This window comes from Nansenia antarctica (genome assembly GCF_963989245.1).
Source record: "Nansenia antarctica genome assembly, chromosome: 2".
NCBI lineage: Eukaryota > Metazoa > Chordata > Actinopteri > Argentiniformes > Microstomatidae > Nansenia > Nansenia antarctica.
In genome coordinates this window covers 75,155,789-75,176,002 of record NC_137675.1, presented here as the reverse complement: position 1 = coordinate 75,176,002, position 20,214 = coordinate 75,155,789, and the positions used below count along the sequence as shown (strand labels likewise).

At 42.5% G+C, this 20,214-nt stretch overlaps 3 protein-coding genes across 3 annotated transcripts; 1 reads left to right on the top strand and 2 right to left on the bottom strand.

Moving 5' to 3' along the window:
* Nucleotides 1–1,869: 1,869 nt before the first annotated feature.
* LOC308150614 (zona pellucida sperm-binding protein 4-like) lies at nucleotides 1,870–7,093 on the bottom strand (the record flags this gene model as incomplete). The annotated part of the gene is made up of 13 exons (XM_080523428.1): nucleotides 1,870–1,916; nucleotides 2,213–2,344; nucleotides 2,504–2,573; nucleotides 2,786–2,930; nucleotides 3,152–3,335; nucleotides 3,878–4,005; nucleotides 4,327–4,406; nucleotides 4,598–4,770; nucleotides 4,970–5,104; nucleotides 5,297–5,414; nucleotides 5,627–5,751; nucleotides 5,941–6,057; nucleotides 7,075–7,093. 13 exons carry the CDS (start codon nucleotides 7,091–7,093, stop codon nucleotides 1,870–1,872), a joined length of 1,473 nt encoding a protein of 490 aa, XP_080379554.1.
* A 2,345-nt stretch (nucleotides 7,094–9,438) lies between these two features.
* wbp2nl (WBP2 N-terminal like) lies at nucleotides 9,439–14,431 on the top strand. Its single transcript, XM_080524206.1, has 8 exons — nucleotides 9,439–9,569; nucleotides 10,323–10,431; nucleotides 10,811–10,949; nucleotides 11,185–11,277; nucleotides 11,436–11,630; nucleotides 11,839–11,922; nucleotides 12,776–12,852; nucleotides 13,019–14,431. Exons 1-8 carry the CDS (start codon nucleotides 9,511–9,513, stop codon nucleotides 13,076–13,078), a joined length of 816 nt encoding a protein of 271 aa, XP_080380332.1. The 5' UTR covers nucleotides 9,439–9,510; the 3' UTR covers nucleotides 13,079–14,431.
* A 669-nt stretch (nucleotides 14,432–15,100) lies between these two features.
* Nucleotides 15,101–19,755, bottom strand: LOC308151361 (heme-binding protein 1-like; the record flags this gene model as incomplete). Its single annotated transcript, XM_080524221.1, has 4 exons — nucleotides 15,101–15,278; nucleotides 15,517–15,697; nucleotides 16,293–16,431; nucleotides 19,678–19,755. The coding sequence occupies 4 exons, from the start codon at nucleotides 19,753–19,755 to the stop codon at nucleotides 15,101–15,103; spliced, it is 576 nt and encodes a 191-aa protein (XP_080380347.1).
* Nucleotides 19,756–20,214: the final 459 nt, after the last annotated feature.

Below are 20,214 nucleotides of genomic sequence, written 5' to 3'. Positions count from 1 at the left end.
TAGATAGTATCCTGCGGCGTAGAGCGATGGGTATTGTTGATGGGACTGGCGTCACACGGAGTGTGGGGCCAGGTGTTGTAGAATGGAAAGTTGGCTGAGATGGAGCAGCTCTCGGGGTGGGCTCTACTCCTGTCCGTAACGGGGGGGGGGGAGAGAACGGGGGCTACAACAAAGCGACAACAGGTAGACTGGAGAGACAACAGCAAGACAACCCCCAAAAAGGAAATGGTTTTGCAGGTGGTGGCCACAGACCATTTCTCTCTCCTTATCCTTTCTGACAGATTTTTCTCATAGTTTTGCATGTTGTTACTAGTTACTAGTTTGTTACCCTTGACACTACTGGTAGCATGAGGCAGTACCTGCAGCCCATTCGGTTGCACAGGTAGTCCAGCTCCTCCAGGATGGCACATCCAAACGTTCCGTCGCAAGAAGGTTTACAGTCAAGAGCATAGAGATGGCGGGAGACGGGCCATTACACAAGGAGAGCTGGACAGGGCCGTAGAAGGGCAACAACCCAGCAGCAGGACCAGTATCTGCTCCTTTGTGTGAGGAGGAACAGGAGGAGCACTGCCAGAGCCCTACAAAATGACCTCCAGCAGGCTACTCCTGTGCATGTTTCTGACCAAACTGTCAGAAACAGACTCCATGAGGGTGGCATGAGGGGCCGATGTCCTCTAGTGGGACTTGTGCTAACAGGTCTAATCGGCATCTCGATATGCCACACCTGTCAAGTGGATGGATTATCTCGGCAAAGGAGAAGTGCTCACTAACACAGATTTAAACAAATTTGTTAACACAGTGATAGGGCTTTCACACCGCCATGGAACCGTTCACGTTCTGGAAACTCTGAACCTTGGTGCTGTCTGGCAAACCAGCCCGCGTTCGTACCAGTGTAACCTGAACCATGAGTGTCATCAATGTTGGGTGACGAAGGGGCGGGATAAACAAAAATGTCACAACAAGATGGCAGCTACTTCACTGGAAATGAGGATAATATCTACCACTACAGTATCTGAAATAAAAACTATTTTCTATGAAAAAAAACAAGACACTTTCTAAACACGTTCTCTTACTAACCAGCTGCTCCATTACTGGAATAGAAATGGCTTACGAAGTTTGTGTGTGTGTGTGTGTGTGTGTGTTTGCCGAGCATGTGAGGAAGATATTGATGAAACTTGATCATTTCTTTTAGCACTAATAATTAGATTTAGATTATATTACATTGTCTCCTTCCTTCTTGCTAGTCTTTGCAACCTAGAATATGAAACACCCACTGACGACATCAAGGTTCTAGTTTTTGGTTCGCACTGACAACCACTATTTTCTGGTTCCAGCTGCGAACCAACTTTTCAGGCTCCGAACCAATTTATTTTCGGTCTGAATGCACCGGCCGGTTCCAGACTGGGTTTGCGAACGCGAAACGGAACGGTTCCTTGGTGGTGTGAAAGCCCTATTAGAGAAATCAGCCTTTTGTGTACGGTACATAGAAAAAGTCTTGATTTGCTGCAACGTTTGCAGGAAAAGTGCAATACAAATGAAGGTTATTATTATTATTTCAACTGATGAAAGATTGGAGCAAAATAAATAAATAAGTGTTTCGTGTTTATATTTTTGTTCAGTGTATTTACTTTTCAGGTGGTGCACTACCACTTGTGTACTCCAGTACTGATGCTTAGTATGTGTACAAATGTACATGAACTGGTTTTTGAACATATTTCAGAATTAACACTTTCTATTCGTGTGTATGCTCATGACATACATTGTGTGATAGTAGGTGAAATAAGTTGAAACTGAGTGTGAACAGTTATTTTGTTATTTATTGCGATTGTTCTGTCTGTTGGCTGCTCTTATTGTTCCTGGTTTCCATCCCTACATTGCTGGCTTCCTCTTCTTCCGACTGAGGGCTCCTCCTCCTCCTCCACACAGAGAAGACGAGGAAGAATAGGATGGAGGAACAGATGGCAAAGAGGGACACAGACACCTGAAATACTGTGAAATGGAGCGAACCAGAGAAAGGAAATTAGTTGCATACGACATTGGACATTAATTTGTGTATTCATAACTGGTTTGATTGATCATATTTCTTTGAATCGTACTCCATGTACAAAGTGCCTACACATTAAGCTGTTGTGGAACTATGAAACCCAATAAACTAAAATATGTTTTTGAAAATGAGTAATTTCACATCCCTCACAGCTATACATGAGCTCACCTGTATTCAGGTGAGACGACTCCGGACTCCCCTCCAGGTCAGGTGTGTTCTGATCCAACAGCAGGGGGCCGGCAGAGACCAGCTGGACCTGATCTGACCCAGACTGCCTCCTCTGCCGCTCACCTTCAGATGCTGTATGGAGGACAAGATAGCAAGACTGTTAGATTGGAAATATGAAATCCTACAGTACACAATACTTGTGTGTGAATGTAAAAAAAACTACATAGACTGCATAGGACGACTAGCATCCTTCCACTTGTAGCTGTAATACAGAGACCAGAGAACACTCACAGGTAATGGAGCAGCGTTGTTCACATTCTACCTCCTCTGTACAGATCTCCACCCAGCAGTAGAAGTACATCTGAGAAAAAACAAAATGTAGCATTATCATCCAAGATCTGGGAATGAGTGAATGAATCCTGATGCAGATAGAGACCACATTGCCCCCAATGTTTCAAGATCCTAACAATGCCTCTGCCTATTGTTCAACAACCCATTGTTCAACAGCCTGAAGTCTTTCCACTTCACATAAACTGGGAGATAGATGCACTGACTGGTTCTGATAGACCTCACCTCCTCCACACTGGGATGCCCAGTCTCAGGGTCGATGAAGGCAAAGGTCTTCACATCGAACCTCCTGACCTGGGAGTGGGAGTTAGTCTTCCCCTGCGTGTCCTCAGGGACGGAGCTCCTCATGTTGTCCAGGAGGTTAGGACACCTGTCAGGGAGAATGAGGGGGGTGGGGATACAAACCAATGATTATCAATCAGCTGTCACTTACTCAACCTGAAACAGAGGTTCTCCAACCAATAGGGAAACATCTCTGAAGGACTCGATGAGACTCCCCTTTAGTATTTTTTCGCATTATTTTGACAGGAGGAAACCAGGAAACCATGAGCAACCAGAAGCTTCTCTGGGGTCTGGCTCCCTCCATCTCACCCATCATAGAGCAGTGTCCACACTGAGTGTCTGGAGGCTGGGTAGGCGAAGCAGTCACGCACGCGCAGGGAGAGGCCTGGGTCAGGGGAAAGTGGAGAGATGGACACCTCCACATACACAGGCTTACGCAAGGTGAGGGTCAGGGGCAGCTGGTCCTCAGGCAGGAAAGAGGTGAAGGACTTATCTGGAAAACAGATAACGGTCAGGATGGTGAATATGAGAGATGACAAATTGCTTGCTAGGAACACTCTACCTCGACCTGGTGTATCTAAACTTGGTAAGGATTGGAATATCTGGTCAGATTACAGTCTGGCAAGAAAGGCTTGGTCTACAGGTCTATAGTAAAAACCACATTGATCTACACAACCTTGTTGAGACCAGGCTTTCCTAGTTTGTAAAGCCTGGGGAAATCCTTTTCACAAAGCAGCTATAAAGGGGTGGAAACCTGTTTGAAATGAGTGACGCCTTGCGACACATTAAACCAATCAAATACCTTGCATAGGCAACAACTCTCTGCAAAACAGTCCAACCCAGTAGGAAAAGACACCACACATGGGCATGTCTGGGGGAGAGTTCTTGGTATGTAAAATACAATGAAATTGCGAGCACATTGTCCCATCGCTTCGTCAAGTTCAATCCAAGCCAGAGCAGCTAATCTAATATCCTCCAGACCTCCAAAAGTGGTGTGAGAACAGTGTGATCTGGCGGTAGATGCAGCCACAGTACCTGTGGCTATTCTCATCTGCACTCTGACGGTCCCGAGTGCAGTAACGGGTGGGAGGTTGGTTGGGTACTGCGACTGCAGACCTTTGTGCAGGAGAGCTGACGCTTCGTATTGGCACTGGACCTGCAGACTGCAAACCCAGTCTCAGTAAGAGGTTCAGTACATACTAATAAATGCCATTTAGCTGTTTTATCCAAAGTGATTTACATTGCAGTGAGTGCATACATTTTTACCCAGCAGGACCCAGCAGGAATCGAACCCACAACCTAAGCATTGTTAGCACCATGCTCTACCAACTGAGCCACAGAGGACCACAAGTACAAATATAATTTCTGACTAATCACATATAATGAAGTTCTGTATGAAATATCAGCATTCATCTCAGGTATGACAACATTGTCCAGACTGTACAGGTGAACAACACGCAAAAAGGAAGACAATTAGAAGTTACCTGAAGGGAGAATATTTGTCCACAGTCTTGGTTTGCCGCTCTTCAACCTCCACCTCATAGCTTACCACATTCCCATTGGCCTTTTCATATGAGACAAAGGAGATAGAGATTCATTTTGATTTGAGTGAGAGATGCACTGTTGTGCTCTATGGAAAGTAGGTGTTCTCTATGGAAGTATTTCATGGTTTACCAAAGGCATCCTGACCAAATATACTGCTCTAAAAGGTAGGGTCAACAGCTCAAAGTGTGAATTAGAACAACACAGACTCACCACCATCTTAGTGCCACACTCCATCACCCCAATTTTAAAGACAGCCATATCTGCATTAGTAACAACAGGGGAGCACTGTGGCTGTCCCCTAACTACGAGGCTGCTGGGGATGAGAGGGGGGTCTGTGTCTGCCGCCTTCACTGAGAAAACAAAATGGCCATCTAGAGAACAGGCTGAAAGAAAAGGGAAGAAGCGGACACAGCATGAACCAGAATGCAGAGAACACGTAAAAAATAAAAAAAAAGTCAATACCAACATCATCCTGCACCAATCTTACAGAAGCACTCACTTGTATAACTTCAATTTCTTATCCAAAAAATGTATACTCCTATTAGTTGTGACAAAATACTTTTCCTTTTACAATTTCCTTACCATTCATCCTGTAATAGCAGGTTGAGTCATGATCATCATAACAGCATCCTAGTTTGAGACAGGCAGCGCTGGTGACGCCCTGGGGTCCACAGTCCACATGCAGAGCTCTCTGGGTGTTGCATTGTCCTGGCAGGACTGGAAAGAAGCATGTATTACTTGTGATTAGTCTTCGCAAATGTTTCTATTTTCCCAATGCTAAACTGCTTTGTTAACTTTTATCTTATTAAATGATGTAGACATAGGTCAACTAGCGTTTTCTTGAGCTTGCCTGGACAGCCACATGGTGCAGGTAGCTACTTGGACCCAGGTCTAGTACTGCTTACTCACCAGTGGGACTGATGCTGGGTATCTGAACTTGCTTCTTGAGGGGGCAGCTAATATTAACCCTGTACCATTGTTCCCCTGCAATCAGCTGGACACCCAGAGATATCACCACGGTGTCACCCTACAGATAAATCAAGCATATGGTATAGAACAGAGAGATAAGAGTTGGTAAATATGCCAATCAATCAATAAACACACACACACACACACACACACACACACACACACACACACACACACACACACACACACACACACACACACACACACTCACAATTTCCAATGCTAAGACCAAAACTGAAGAGACAGGATTTTAGATAAGGCCTTATGTACCTGTGCATGTGCATAGCAGCTGTCATATCTACTGTAGAACGCGAGGGCACCGTTCTTGTCTATGCCCCTCCTCACCCCACAATCTTCTTTGACTTTTGGCACAGCCGTACTGATCCCAGACCTGTCTGAGTAGGCGAGAAGCAGAGAACGACCGTATCGGCACAGACCTGATCACTGAAGCCTTTGAAATACTTTTCAGTCATAAAGTGGATGGCGTGTTGTAGAAAGGTGATAGTTTCATTTGAGAACATCATTAAGTAGAATAAATGCACAGCAGAAATATTTACCATAACCTCAAATATAACGTGTCTAACCTTTGACGAGAAGACTGTGTCGAACCGCATGACCGAAAACTGCGCGTATCCTCCGGCTGGTGCAGGTGACTCGTGGCAGGGCATCCTGTGCTCTTGATTGAGCTGTACTCGGTTTCGCTGTAGGTGAGGCGCCCCGGCAATTTTGCGCAAAGAAAGCAACAATTATTAAAAGTAGTAGTTGCATTGGTAAAGGGGAATGCATTTGTATTTTTATTGAATTATTCACGATTAAGTGGTGTAATTCTGTGACTAATTAATTACACGGATTTTGTCCGGAAGTAGCCTGATTTAAGTGATTAAACTACCCCGTTGCGCCACATCGCACGAGACTTTGTAATTAGAATGATTTAAATCAGTAGTTGTGATGGATTATCATGGGACATTAACTGATTGGACTGCTCAATTTAACAATTTATAAAAAGATGTATTGACCAATGGTAACACATTCAATTGCCTGGAGTTGAGAGGTCTGGACTGGTTATCAGGAAATTATCTTAGATCCCGTTTAAATATCATTAATTCATCCATCCTCCCTTCTATAGCCTACTAACACTGAACTGGGGTTATTGCAGAACAGTCATATACTGAACACTGTTCTTGGGTTGTAATGTAAATACACTGCTAACATTTTTTTAAGGGAACACTTAATCATCGCAGCATAACACCAAGTCAATTAAACGTCTGGGATATCGATCTGTCCAGTTAGGAAGCGTAAACGATTGTTAATCAATTTCACCTGCTTTGGTGCAAATGAAAGCGACAACAGGTAGACAGGAGAGGCAACAGCAAAGACAACCCAAAAAGGAAATGGAACAGTCCATTGATGACAGCATGAGGCGGTACCTGCAGCCCATTCAGGTTGCACAGGTCCTCCAGGATGGCACATCCATGGGTGCCGTTGCAAGAAGGTTTGCTGTGTCTCCCACTACAGTGTCAAAAGCGTCGAGGAGACACGGGCCGTTACACGAGGAGAGCTGGACAGGACAGGGCCGTAGAAGGGCAACAAGCCAGCAGCAGGACCGGTGTCTGCTCCTTTGTGCTAGGTAGGAGGAACAGTGTGACTGTGAGACCTCCAGCAGGCTACTCGTGTGTACTCGACGTCCTCTAGTGGAACTTGTGCTCACAGCCCAGTACTGTGCAGCTCGATTGGCATTTCGTGAGCTTAGAATTATAAGGTTCTATCTCCGTTTAGGGTAGTTCAGAGATATTGAGCGTCAAAGTTTTGACATTCCATTCTGTTTGGTGAGATGGAACCTTTGTATTTGATGAATTACTAACTCAAAAATGTCAACATTTTAAAAATAACACCACACAGGCATTAATAAAAAACCTAATGGATCAGATTATGTAAAAAAAACTCAATTTTGACAAAAATGGAGATAGAACCTTATCATTCTAACGTCACGATTTGCCAGAGAACACCAGAATTGGCAGGTTCGCCATTGGCGCCCCGTTCTTTCCACAGATGAGCGCAGGTTCGCACTGAGCGTGTGTGACTAGTGTGTGACTAGTGTGTGACTAGTGTGTGACTAGTGTGTGACTAGTGTCAATACAGAGCCGGAGACGCCGTGGCGAACGTTATGCTGCCTGCAACATCATCCAGCATGACCGGGTTGGCGTGTCAGTAATTGTCTGGGAAGGCATATCCTTGAAGTGTTCCTCTAATTTCTTTGAGCAGTGTATGTTACTCTGTGCCCATGGTCGACACCATGTTATGAAAACAAGATTAAAGCAAGCGTCCTTTTGGTAGCCCTAGTACCGAAGAGATGCTCACATAATATTTTAAATAAATGGGCAAACCAATAATTTTAGGGAGATGCTATGTCTATGCTGTCCTTTTGCATGTGTACTTTTTACCCCCTTCGATTTGGAAGAAGCTACAGAACTTTTCACCTGGGAATGCAAGTAGTAGAACTTTATGAGCATAGTGAGAATGTTCAAAGTCAAAGATCATCGCTGATGCCATCAAGTTTGACGCTTTCAATTGATGGTTTTAGATTAGCCGAGTGTTTAAGCATATGGGTGTTTTTTTAATTTTTATTTATTTTACAGCTCTTTTTTTAATGATTTTACACCATTGAAAAAAATGTTTAGTTGCTACTGAGAGGATAATGTACATTTTTGCTGGTTATTGGGATACTGATCACATAAGAAATAATGGTGCAGCAGGCCACTCCATTCTTCTTCAGCATTTCATAAAATCCTATCCATAAGTGCACTGACCTGAATGCGATTATTTTTGTCATGATTATTGAAGACATGACACCTGTTTCCACAATCTTGGATTGGTTTTCTCACAACAGGATCACCTCTTTGAATACAAGAATCAATTAGCTCAAGAAGCTCCTCTTCTCAGGTGAAAATGACACCGCAGAAGCTGTCAGCTTTTTCCACAAATATCTTCTTAATGTTTTCCAATGTATCTAGTTACTTCTTTGTAATTCTTCCCATCTCTAGCACTAGTAAGAACATGTGAGGACAAGCTAAGAGGCTGGTACATTTCACAATGTCATCTTGAACTGTATCTTTGTGAGAGCTTTGTCAAACAGACCTGGGGGTATTCCATCAACGTCACTTAAGGAAAATCCAGTCTTATTTTGATACGTCTCGCGAGCCCAAAATAAGGCTGGATTTTCCTTTAGCGACGTTGGTAGAATACCCCCCTGGGGTGTCACCCCATTTGCCTTGAATTAAAAGGTCAGTGTGGAAGTAGTGCATGGCACTGTGCATACTTTATTAGGCAGTATGGACATTTTCACCTCAGGGGCAGTAAATTAAATCATTACATAACAATAACCTTGTGTGGTAATGTTTGTAACCGTCTAATTAAGTGATTCTTCTCACTATTTATTATATTTTATTATATTTATAAGGGGCTTGTTATTATAAAGAATAATCATTATAAAAGTGCATAATCACTTAGTTGCTAGGCTAAATTGAATGATCAACCCTAATTAATGCCATGCAGACACAAAGAACCAAGCAAATATTTAGCAGAATTGGATTAAATATATGTAATGGAGATATTGTTATAATCGTTGACCTCTGCTGACAATAGAGGGCATGCTGTTCCATCAGTCATTATGGCTAGACATGGACTTTGCAGCAGGGATACTGATGACATCTAAATAATGGAGCATCATTTAGATAATACTCAAGGCCTTCACGTTATGTGTGTTTTTTCTACTTATCTTACTTTAAATGTTACCATGGGCCTGATCATCAAGTCATACTGTAGATTAGGTATATTTTGGCTCCATTTGTTGAATTGGACTATTGAACTATGCCAAGCCACCCATTAGCACAGAATGGTTACTACACTGAAAACAATTTACTTAAACTCATTCAAACATGCCAAATTCCACTTGTACAAAGATTATACACGAATCAATTGTCTCTCTTAACGAATACTTTACTTGTTGACACAACACTGTTGCCAAACAAAACGTTTCACGTGGTCACGGGATAGGAGACAGCTGATCCTCTGACGTAACCACATTTCAGACGTTTTTGGGGCATCCTTCCTGTACAGTGTCCCTGCTGACGGAGCAAAGTAGACGGCTTTTAAACATGGCTTTGAACCGAAACCACTCTCAAAACGGAGGGGTGTTGATCAACAACGGCGAGAGGTTAGTAAATAATACAATTTCAGACAAGCTAGCCAGCCAGATAACATATATTAGCAAGCTAAGCTAAGTGACGTAAGCAGCCAGTAGAATGTTAGCTACCTCGCTAGCTAGTGAATCGCACTCAGCTATTCACAATAGGTCTAACTTAGTTAACTAAACTATGTGTGATATGTTCATTCTTGTTGAATAATTAAGTGCCAGTCAGTAGATAGGTAATATTGTATCTTGCTAGATTTGGAGTGTGTTAGCTAGTAGTAATAATAAACAAGACAGGCCCATGGCATTAGCCAGCTAGCATAACAATAGCTTAGCTTAGCTGTCAAATGTGGCTTTCGTGCTGTGACACATCGCTTGAGTAGTAGCGAACGAAGAAGTAACTAACTAACATGCTCTGTTTGTAGTTACTTTAGTTGACCAACTAACTGAACGTGGAGCTAGCTTACTAGATAGGAGATCTTGAACTACATGAATGTCTTGAGATTATGCGAGCTAGCGTTAGTCAATGATTAGCTAACCTGAGAGGAAGGAGCTAATGAAATACGGGCATTTCACAAGCCACATTGACAACAAGGTGTTAACACATTCAGGAAGTTTCAACTTTGCTGCCAGTAAATGTCTTTAGTGTGGTTTACAATGTCCCTGGCCCTCGCACACTTCTGTGAAATTGTATGCGGTATTTTTCCACAATGTGATGATACCTTTCCTCTCTGTCGGAGTTGATTGTCTAAGCTTGTTATGCATCTACCCCCCTAGTGTGCTGAGGGAATGCAAGAATGTAGAGCTGTCCTTCAGTGATGTCACCGGCAAGACAGATGCACTGAGGGGGACTAAAAAGGGCACTGTTTACCTCACTCCATACAGGGTACAGTATACAGTATATAATCCGTCTGTAATTTAAACACCACACTAGTTCTATGTGCCTGTGATGGGATGTTGGGAAGTCAACCCCTATTATCTGGATCCTGTCACATCCTTGCTCTCTTTCTGTCACTCTCTCTCTCTTTTACTCTCACTCTTCCTCTATCTGTCTCTCTTTCCCCCCTCTTTCTGTCTTTCTCTTTCCCCCTTCTCGCTCTCTTTCCCCCTCATCTCCCTCCCTCTCTCTTTCCCCCTCATCTCCCTCCCTCTCTCTTTCCCCCTCATCTCCCTCCCTCCCTCTCTCTCTCTTTCCCCATATCTCCCTCTCTCTCTCTTTCCCTCTATCTTCCTCCCCTTCTCTTTCCCCCTCTCTCCCTGTTCAGTTGGTGTTCATGTCCAATAATGCCAAGGACAGCCTGGGGTCTGTGATGTTCCCATACTACCTGATGAAGGGCTGCAGCATTGAGCAACCAGTCTTCGCCGCCAATTACATCAGGGGAACAGTGTCTGCAGAGGCTGATGGTACAGTGTTTACCATCTGCTTGACATTCACTCACATTCACCTTATGTGAAACCCTGAGGGGCCTTATTATTATTGAAGTACCTGTTTCAAATGGCTATTGCCTTACTCCTGATATTGAGATTGTCAATAAGTGGCACCAGCACCAGTAATGGGATACCTGCAGAAATGATGCTCAAAGGCTAATTACATCACAGGCTCATCAATGTATTGACATGACCTTTTCTTTGGTTTCAGGAGGCTGGGAGGGCCAGGCCAGCTTTAAGATGTCCTTCAGCAGTGGGGGAGCCATAGAGCTAGGCCAGCATCTTTTCAAACTAGCAACCAATGGTAAGGGTTTCCTTTGTCGCTCAACGCGTCTTTCCTTTCCCAGTGCAATTTTTCCACCATAAAGAACTCCTAGTAATAAATACAAAAGTTTGCTATGTAATGTCTTTGGTCAAATCCAGTCTGTTTGAGTACTAAACTTGGAATTGATTGTGTTTCAGCATCTCGTGGCCCTCCTGCTCAAAATGGGGGTGCCTCCTATGGCTACCCTTCACCTGGAGTAATGAACGGCTATGGTGCTCCCACTGCTCCTCAGAACTACCCCTTTGCTCCCCCACCCCAGCAGAATGGATTCTACCAGGGCCCCCCCCCTCCCCAAGCCAACATGGGCTATCCCTACCCAACAGCAGCTGCAGGTTTGTTTTTTTAATATAAGGATGTTTGTTTTGTTATGCAGCAAGCTTATGGCATTGTTATTAACGATAAAGGGAAATATTTCAGACAGCTCACTGGAGTATGTGATGATTGTCATTGATGTCAGTATTTATTTACAACTGCTTCAAGTAAATATGTGTTCCCTAAGGCTGTCATAATGACACATGTATTTCTTCTCTCGTGGTCCAGGAATGTACCCATCTGCTCCTGCCTACATGGCCCCCCCTCCCCCCTACCCTGGACCCCCCCAAAACTGGACTGCTCCCCCTCCAGGTCTGTCTCCCTGCCACCTTCCTTCTTTATTTCTTAGTGTTTACTTTATTCTCTCTCTCTCTCTCTCTCTCTCTCTCTCTCTCTCTCTCTCTCTCTCTCTCTCTCTCTCTCTCTCTCTCTCTCTCTCTCTCGATGTCAGCATCACTGCATCTGTCTGATCCGATCAGTCTGCCTCAAAATGAGTCACAACGACGCACAGTACTGAGAGAGGGGTGCTGATGTCCAATCCGGTACACGTCAAATTAGAAAAGAAAAAACAAACAGAAAATACCCATCACCCTTACTCTCCTCTAGCCCTATTGTTAGCCTTGATTTCAACGGAACAACCTTTTTCTTGTAGTTGTGTGTGTATATTGTGTTATATTTCTCCATACAGTATTGTAATTAGGAATGCACCGATATCACTTTTTTTCAAGTACTTACATTTGGGTACTTGCCGATACCGAGTACCGATTGCCCCTCTTCTGACTACCTGCTATGAGAGGTTACGTTACGTTGCCGTAAAGTGATATCGGGAGTAGTTTTACAAGTATGAGTACATGAGCACAGTATCGGGTACAAGTACGAGTACTGGTATCGATATTGGTGCATCCCAAATTGTAATGATGATTTCTGGTATCGAAGTATAAAATCCAAATGGGTGAGGAATAAAGTTCTGCACACATGGGTCTTGGCCTGGTGCCAGGAAGTCTAGAATCCTTATCACCTTCCTTGGGAACCAAGTCAGTTAAGATGAACAGGAAAACAAAGAAAATGCATTAGGAAGACTTTTTATCCCATCAATGCCTTCGGAAGAATTTTCATCCTAACAAATATCATGTGTTGTTCTTCACTCTCTCCCTCCCTCCTTCAGGTAACGCCAAGGCGGCTGAGGCTGCAGGCAGCGCCTACTATGACCCCAGTAATCCACACAATGTCTACATGCCCATGGTGAGTGACCTTTCATTTTCTTATTTTAATGACCTCTACATGCTTGTGTGTGTGTGTGTGTGTGTGTGTCCTTGTGTGTATTTCTGTGTGTGTGTCCTTCTGTGACTGCACGTGTGCTATCATTTTGTTTCCTATTTATAACTGGCCTCTGTTTATTCCCTCATAGGAGCAACCTCCTCCCTATGCTCCTTACCCCACCAACTACCCCGAGAAGAAGAACAACTGAGACTCCACCATTCGTCTGATTACTCCCTAATTCCCCAAATACACAACTGCAAATGATAATGATTTTGACTATGATTATTATTATTATTATTATTATTATTATTATAGATACTATAATTATAGACTACAGAAAAACGTTCTGTTCTTTATTTAGATAAAAGCAAAAAGATGTTCTCGGCAATTCAGAAATTCACTATTTTGGGAAACAACGTCTTAAATCTTCAATTGTTTGAAATGAAAAGAGAGAATCTCCCCCGAACCCATTGAAGATGGATTATTTCCCCCCCCCCCCCCCTACCACAACCATTATTTGAGCCCATATATTACCAGTTGGAACTTTTTCACTTTACAAATAAGTATTTATAGTTTCCAGTGATCATGATGGGGCTCTCTCTTTCTGTCAGTCTGTTAGAATGTGGGTCTGTCCTGTGTGAGTGCATCTGAACTCTGTCCTTATGAGTTGAAAATAAATGTAAAGGGCAGTATGGGGAATGTATAGGCTTGAGATATTTACTGCATTTTTAAAAGATAGAGATTTATTACCAAAAACATTTTATAAACATTTTACGATTACAATTCTAATATGCTTATTAACAATGACAATTTCTATTCCTACTGGTACAGAATTGTAAAGTATTTTTACATTCACGCTGAAAGTAATAAGTGATTCCTACATGTTTGTGTGTTGTCTATGTTTGTGTTAGAGAGCCTGGAGTGAAAGCTAGAATTCCCAGTGCTCTTAATGACATACAACAACATACCCTTTGCCTTTTCCTGAAAGATGGAAGTGCATGTTGTTTGATAATGGAGGAAGTGCTTAGATGAAGCTTATTATGATTATGTGCAATGTTCCTACATCTCGCAAGAAACGTCTATAGAGCAAGAGCCTGGAGATTAAGGTTATTATGGGTTACCTGAAGAGACCTTGCCCTAGTCTCAACCTTTAGTGTATTTATGAATGCAACGCCAGCCTGAAACCAAAACCTGACTCTGTGTAATTACACAAGTGTGGGGTTACAAGGCCATGTTCTGGCATATAGACTGAAGCAGCTACTCAGTGCTTGCTTGCCTGCAGTTGTGACTAATTTACTTGTGAATGCAACTCATTTATTCCTGATGAAACTGGGGTGAAGTGACTAACAGACTGTATAATTGCTCCCTTCTCTGTGTGCGTAGAGAGAACCTTCTGGAAGACATTTTGCACTAGTTATTAGGATAGAGGTTTGGTGAGTTTGATCTTCTTGAACTAATCTGATGTCTGTAATATCTTGTTTGTAAAATCCTATTCATTATTTTGAGTTCCTTATATTAATAAAAAATTCTAATACTTAATTATAAATAAATGTTTATGTGAAACCTATACCCCGACTGGCTAATGTGTTTTGGTTTCTGGATGTGTGCACTAAATCATTTAGATAATAGTACTTAAGACGTTTTCTTGGAGAAGGAACAGATTTTAAATATTGCACAGACAATTGTGTTATATTGAATGACATTTTTATTATGATATGAAAAGCTATCAAATCCTGACAATATCTTCACTTCATATTTTCACAGAAAATCACACACTATACAAAGGTATTTCAAGAAACAATAATAACATCACATTTCAAAGACTACAAGCACAAACACACCAAAACATTCACAACACAAAACTGCTGTCTTGAACATATTCCATGTGATAATCACAAATTAAAGAATCTGATGCTTCATATTATATATATTCATACTAAAGAAAACCTTTGACTATTACTACTCTATGGCTCAACTCCTACTTCTTTCCAGTCCCCTATTCCTAGGGGAAATGAAATTGTACTTTACCCCCCCCCCCCCATCTGAGAGGCCTGGACAGGTGAAAGTAAATACCTTTTTGGGCCGCCATTTTCCTTTAATTTATCCTTTTTTTTATCAAGTTGAAGATACTACAGTGATCATTGTGGATCAGAGATTAAGAAGATTATGGACAGGAGATGAGGGAGGAGAGGTGAAGAAGTCACTGTATACTGTTGGAATGATGTCTCACTTATGGCTCTTCCTGTATGAACCACACCTCGTTGCGTCGGCCGTAGGGTTTGAGTGGTGGGTCGTAGCTGCAGCAGAAGTACTGTTTGCGCTGAAAAGGGGCGGTCTCGCCCAGGGTTTTGGTCAGACGAGACGCTTCTGCTCGATACTCACTCTCCCCTGCAAAGCCGCCAAACTGCCTGTGAAAATAGAAGAAAGGGGAGATGGGTCAGAGAGGGGAGAGAAACCTTAACTACATCATCCATAGAATTTATAAGAAAACTATGAGAGCATTGGAACTATGAGAGCAGAGTGAGAGTATTGGTTATTGAGAGGTACATCTCTGAATCTCCAGAATGTCCATAAGCCAATTAAAGTGTGTTCTTGTGAGGGAAGGGGAGAGAGAGATAAGACTGTCTGTAATATTGAGACACCCACAGTGCATAGACAGTCATGCCTGGTCTATCCTCGATCCTGACGCCGGTGTCGGTGGGAGCAGGGGGGCTGATCTGGTAGTTGGACGGGATCTTGAGAGCGACAACCAAGCGGCGTGACATCACGCCATCATCTCTAGGATATACTGTGATGGTTATCGGTACTGTCGTTCCCATCGCCTCGCCTTGAAAGACAGATGCAGAGGACACATAGAGGAGGTGGCACCCCAGGCAGCATGCTGTAAGATGCTACCAGTTCAGTGAGTGAACGGAGGCAGAACATTTGCCAATTCATCATGTGATTTCAACTATATCACAGGCAATTTGAAAGGCAACCCTTGTGAACTCGGGGCTAGTTTCAAACAGATCTTAAACCCCTAACACAGACCCTGAAGGATGGCTTATAAAAATCCAGTGCTTCCAGATATTCTAGGAAGGAAGAATATCACAGGAAGTTGATAGGAGATACAGTAGGAGTCAACTGAACCTGGGGCTGACTCTCAGTGAAGGGGTCCACATCGGAATAACCTTTAAATAGTTCCATATAGCTTCCAGGTTAAGCTCTTTGACGTTGGCCAATGGGAAATTGAACCCTTCATTATTAATAATAATAATAATATAATAATAATAATAATAATAATAATAATAATAGACAATTCTAATGATGAGTTTAGATAATGATGCTGTACAGAAAACAAAGAGAACGAAACAAACAAAAACAAATCGTCCTTATAGAACACTCTGGACTGGCTCCGCTCAATGATTAATGACCATTCTCACCTTGGTCGTTAGTCCCCCCGATGTACATGAGCAGCTTCCTCACAAGCTCTCCTGACACCTGGTTGAAGCTCCGCCCCTCTGAGCTCACCACCACGTACTTGGCTCCGTCGTAACGCCGCACCTCATAGCTGATGCCTTCCTGAGGGAGAGAAGGGAGGTCAGACGTGAGGTCAGACGTGATTCACCCATGACACAAACTCAAATTTCCTCAGGGGAGGGAAAAAACAACCTGACATTAAAATAATATAATGTATGCCTTTTAGCTGATGCTTTTATCCAAAACGACTTACATTGGAGTGACTGCATACATTTGTCAGTATAGCCTATGGTCCCAGGGGGGAACATATTATGGGGTTAGAACCAGAGGTTAGCGGTGGGGGAGTTGGGGGTTTAGGGAGGAGAGGCTATGATTGGCAATATGCATCTGGCCGAAGCTGTGCTCGCTCATGACAGTGAAACGCTTGGTGTGTAAATTAGCAGTGTAAAACCAAATGCTAATTTGATTCCAGTGTTTCCTACTGTGCTCTCAGGACCCTGGATGGTTTAATCAGACGAAAGAGTGGAGCAATGCCTGTTCTTACATAACACACACACACACACACACACACACACACACACACACACACACACACACACACACACACACACGTACTATGAGACTGAGTCGGGTTAATGCACTCACTGACTTTATGCTGCCTGTAGTGTGGGTACACATGAAGCAAACCATTATCTACTCCACCCAAATAACTTAATTCACTCTGAATAAGATATATGTTTTTGCAGTGTATTGGTTCAACATGTTGGGAGCCAAACAGACTTGGCAGCGAGAACACTGGGGAGCTTAGGGGGGCTGACAGTGATGCCATATCTTCAATACATGCTGGGTTATTTCACTACAATTATAGCATGCTATCATAAAGAGTCACTGGTGATAGCTCTCCCGCTGCATAGTCATTATCTTTGTTCTGTTCCCTGCAGTATGTCACTGTGACCAACATTAACATCACATCTAGGTGACATGCTCTGAAAGGGGTAATTGTACACTGTATTCTCTGAGTTTGGTTTAAAGGTGCAATTAGTGTGTATGTTTAGCTGAGATCCAGCAAACCTCTGTTGATAATTATTCTGTGTCTGAGCTAGGTAGACATGGCCATAATTAAAGTGTGGATAAAGTGCTAATATTAGCAAGTCGTTAAATATTTAACTTTCACTCACTCGCCCCTGCTCTCCCTCCCTCCCTCTCTCTCTCTTTCTTTTTCCAACTAATAACTCAATACAAAACGTTTGGCCCTTCACACCAGATACGGTTTCACATGAGGCAGCTTTACTATCATATTGCAAATCACCATTTTGAATCCTTTCAGTAAAGAGCCGATTATGATGGTGTATAGTGCATAAAGCAGCAGCTCATGTGATTTGAGAAAATGATACATGTGATAAATAAGACACAATTTCAATACACAAACATTATCTGTGTATTGCACTTGTAGCCTATTACAATGTGTTGGTGTTCAAATCCAACCAACTTTACCATATTTTAGGCGATTAGAATACACTTGAATGTCATTATTATATGTTGGCATATCAACCAAGTTGTTGGGGTTACATCAGTTTGTGTGTGTGTGTGTGTGTGTGTGTGTGTGTATTTGGATTTGATGTCAGTTTTAATTAAGAGTGTACGGTGTCAGAGTCAATCAAGTTCAACACCGATCAGGTGTCTGTGTGATTTTGATGTGGTCATTTATGCTCCAGTCAAGTTGAGAGATTTGGTTAGATTACTTGAAATGATAACTTTACTCTACTCTACTCATGTATATTTTGATACAAAGGCTTAGTGTTTAGCTTAGTTAGTTTTAGTGTTGTCTTTCTGTTGCTGAGGTGGTAGATGTTTCAGTATAGTAATCTGTCTCTTTGACAGAGGTAAATAAATAAAAGGTATCGGTAAATGTGTCTGTGCGTGTCACTTGATTCCACGATCTCTCGGTCAATTGATCCTCTTCTAGGCTTTGTCCTGTCAAAGTAGAGGTTAAATATAAGAAATCAATCTGGTTGAACATGTAGAGCATGACCACACTAAGAGTAAGACCACGTAATGGCAATTAGGGTCATGCATCGAAGATGCTCATATTTTCATATGACGATAACTTTATTATTATACAACATAATTGTTCTGCATTTGTCATACAACAAAGCACACAATCACTGGTTCCACAAAAAATATTTCCGATGCGCATGCGCACGCACACGCATGCACGCACACAGACACACAGACACACAGACACACACACACACACACACACACACACACACACACACACACACACACACACACGCACACACACACACACACACACACACACACACACACACACACACATACCTAACACACAGTCAGGTTCTGTGTCTTATTATGTAATTTTATAAATTCTACATGTTTGTATTTTGATATCATTGGGATACAGTACCATTGTTGTTCTTAATAGTTTATTTTGTGCTCTCTCCTTCTCCCTCTCTCTCTCTCTTTCTCTCTTTCTCTCTCTCTTCTCTCTCTCTCTCTCTCTCTCACTGCCGTTGGTCAGTGCATCAGTGTACATAGTGATGCCACAGCTGGCTGAGGTCAGGCTGAATCTCACACACGCACACGCACACACACACACACACACACACACACACACACACACACACACACGCACGCACGCACGCACGCACACACACACACACACACACACACACACACACACACACACACACACACACACACACACACTACAAATGGTAAGGAAAATATAGTTTAAGGACTTGAATGCTTGACTTGAGCACAATACGTAAATTCAATTATTGAATTTTAAACATTGACATGCATTCAAACCTGACTTGAGCATAATAAGTAAATTCAAATATTGAATTTGAAACACTGACATTGAAACCTGTATTAACACCAAATATCAGGAAAGCTGAACACCAAATTGCATTCAGCCTCTTGCTGAGTCTATGCATAATACATTGGATCTGACTGGTCCCTACTGGGACCCCACAGGTGCCCACATGTGTGGGGTCATTAATATTAGCCCGTTTGTCAATAAAAGGTCACATAACGCTCAGGTTACATAAATCAATAGTCTGTCTTTGGTGCTGACAAAAATGTCAAACTATGAAATTCATTCAACGGAGAAACAACTGAAATATTAATTTGAAAAGTATGAAAAACACTGAACATGACAGAGGAGCTATGAATAGAAGTGTTAAGATAAGACAGATGCTTTACGCAAGTGTGAGATGTCAAACATTAGCAAGGGACAAACGGGCGCGAGACACAATTGACACAATCTTTGACACGCGTAAGAATAGATAATAATTTGAAAGAGGCGAGGTGTGAGTATCCTACCTTGGTTTCGCTGCTCAGTAATTTGTATTCCGTCTCCTCACTGTTTCCAAAAAGCGAATTCTTTATCATTCCAAACATTGCGCTCTGACCAGGTCACCACACCTCTCCGCGCGCAACCCTTCTATTTACACTTATTTTATATCGCCTGTGTTTCTGTTGTTCTAAACTTCCTAAAAGAAATAACTTGTTGTATCGCAATCTAACGAAATGTCTTCTTTTTGGTAAACCCCTTTAATTTAGAGCCTTATTTGCAGCGATTTCTCTCAAAAATTATTATGCGCAATTAAAAATGATGCGCTCTGTTTTTATTGCTTGGAAGTTATTTCCGAATCCGTATCAAAGTCTGTCTATCCCTCAATTCTCTATTTCTCCTGGTTGTGTCTTGTCTCCTTCTGTTGTAGTACCAATGAGATTGCGAATCTTGGCTCCTCGCTCACTTCACAAGTTGAAGAATAACTGCAACGAATATAGCCAACTCTAGCTGTGTCTCCGCCCTCCCCTTCCCCTCCTTCACTCTTGATTTTTGCCCTTTTCTCT

What these genes read in the sequence shown, in the direction of transcription:
- wbp2nl (XM_080524206.1), top strand. Translation starts at nt 9,511, where the DNA reads ATGGCTTTGAACCGAAACCACTCTCAAAACGGAGGGGTGTTGATCAAC. An exon ending in AGTGTCTGCAGAGGCTGATG is followed by an intron (nt 10,950 to 11,184) that starts GTACAGTGTTTA and finishes CTTTGGTTTCAG; the next exon opens with GAGGCTGGGAGGGCCAGGCC. An exon ending in TTTCAAACTAGCAACCAATG is followed by an intron (nt 11,278 to 11,435) that starts GTAAGGGTTTCC and finishes ATTGTGTTTCAG; the next exon opens with CATCTCGTGGCCCTCCTGCT.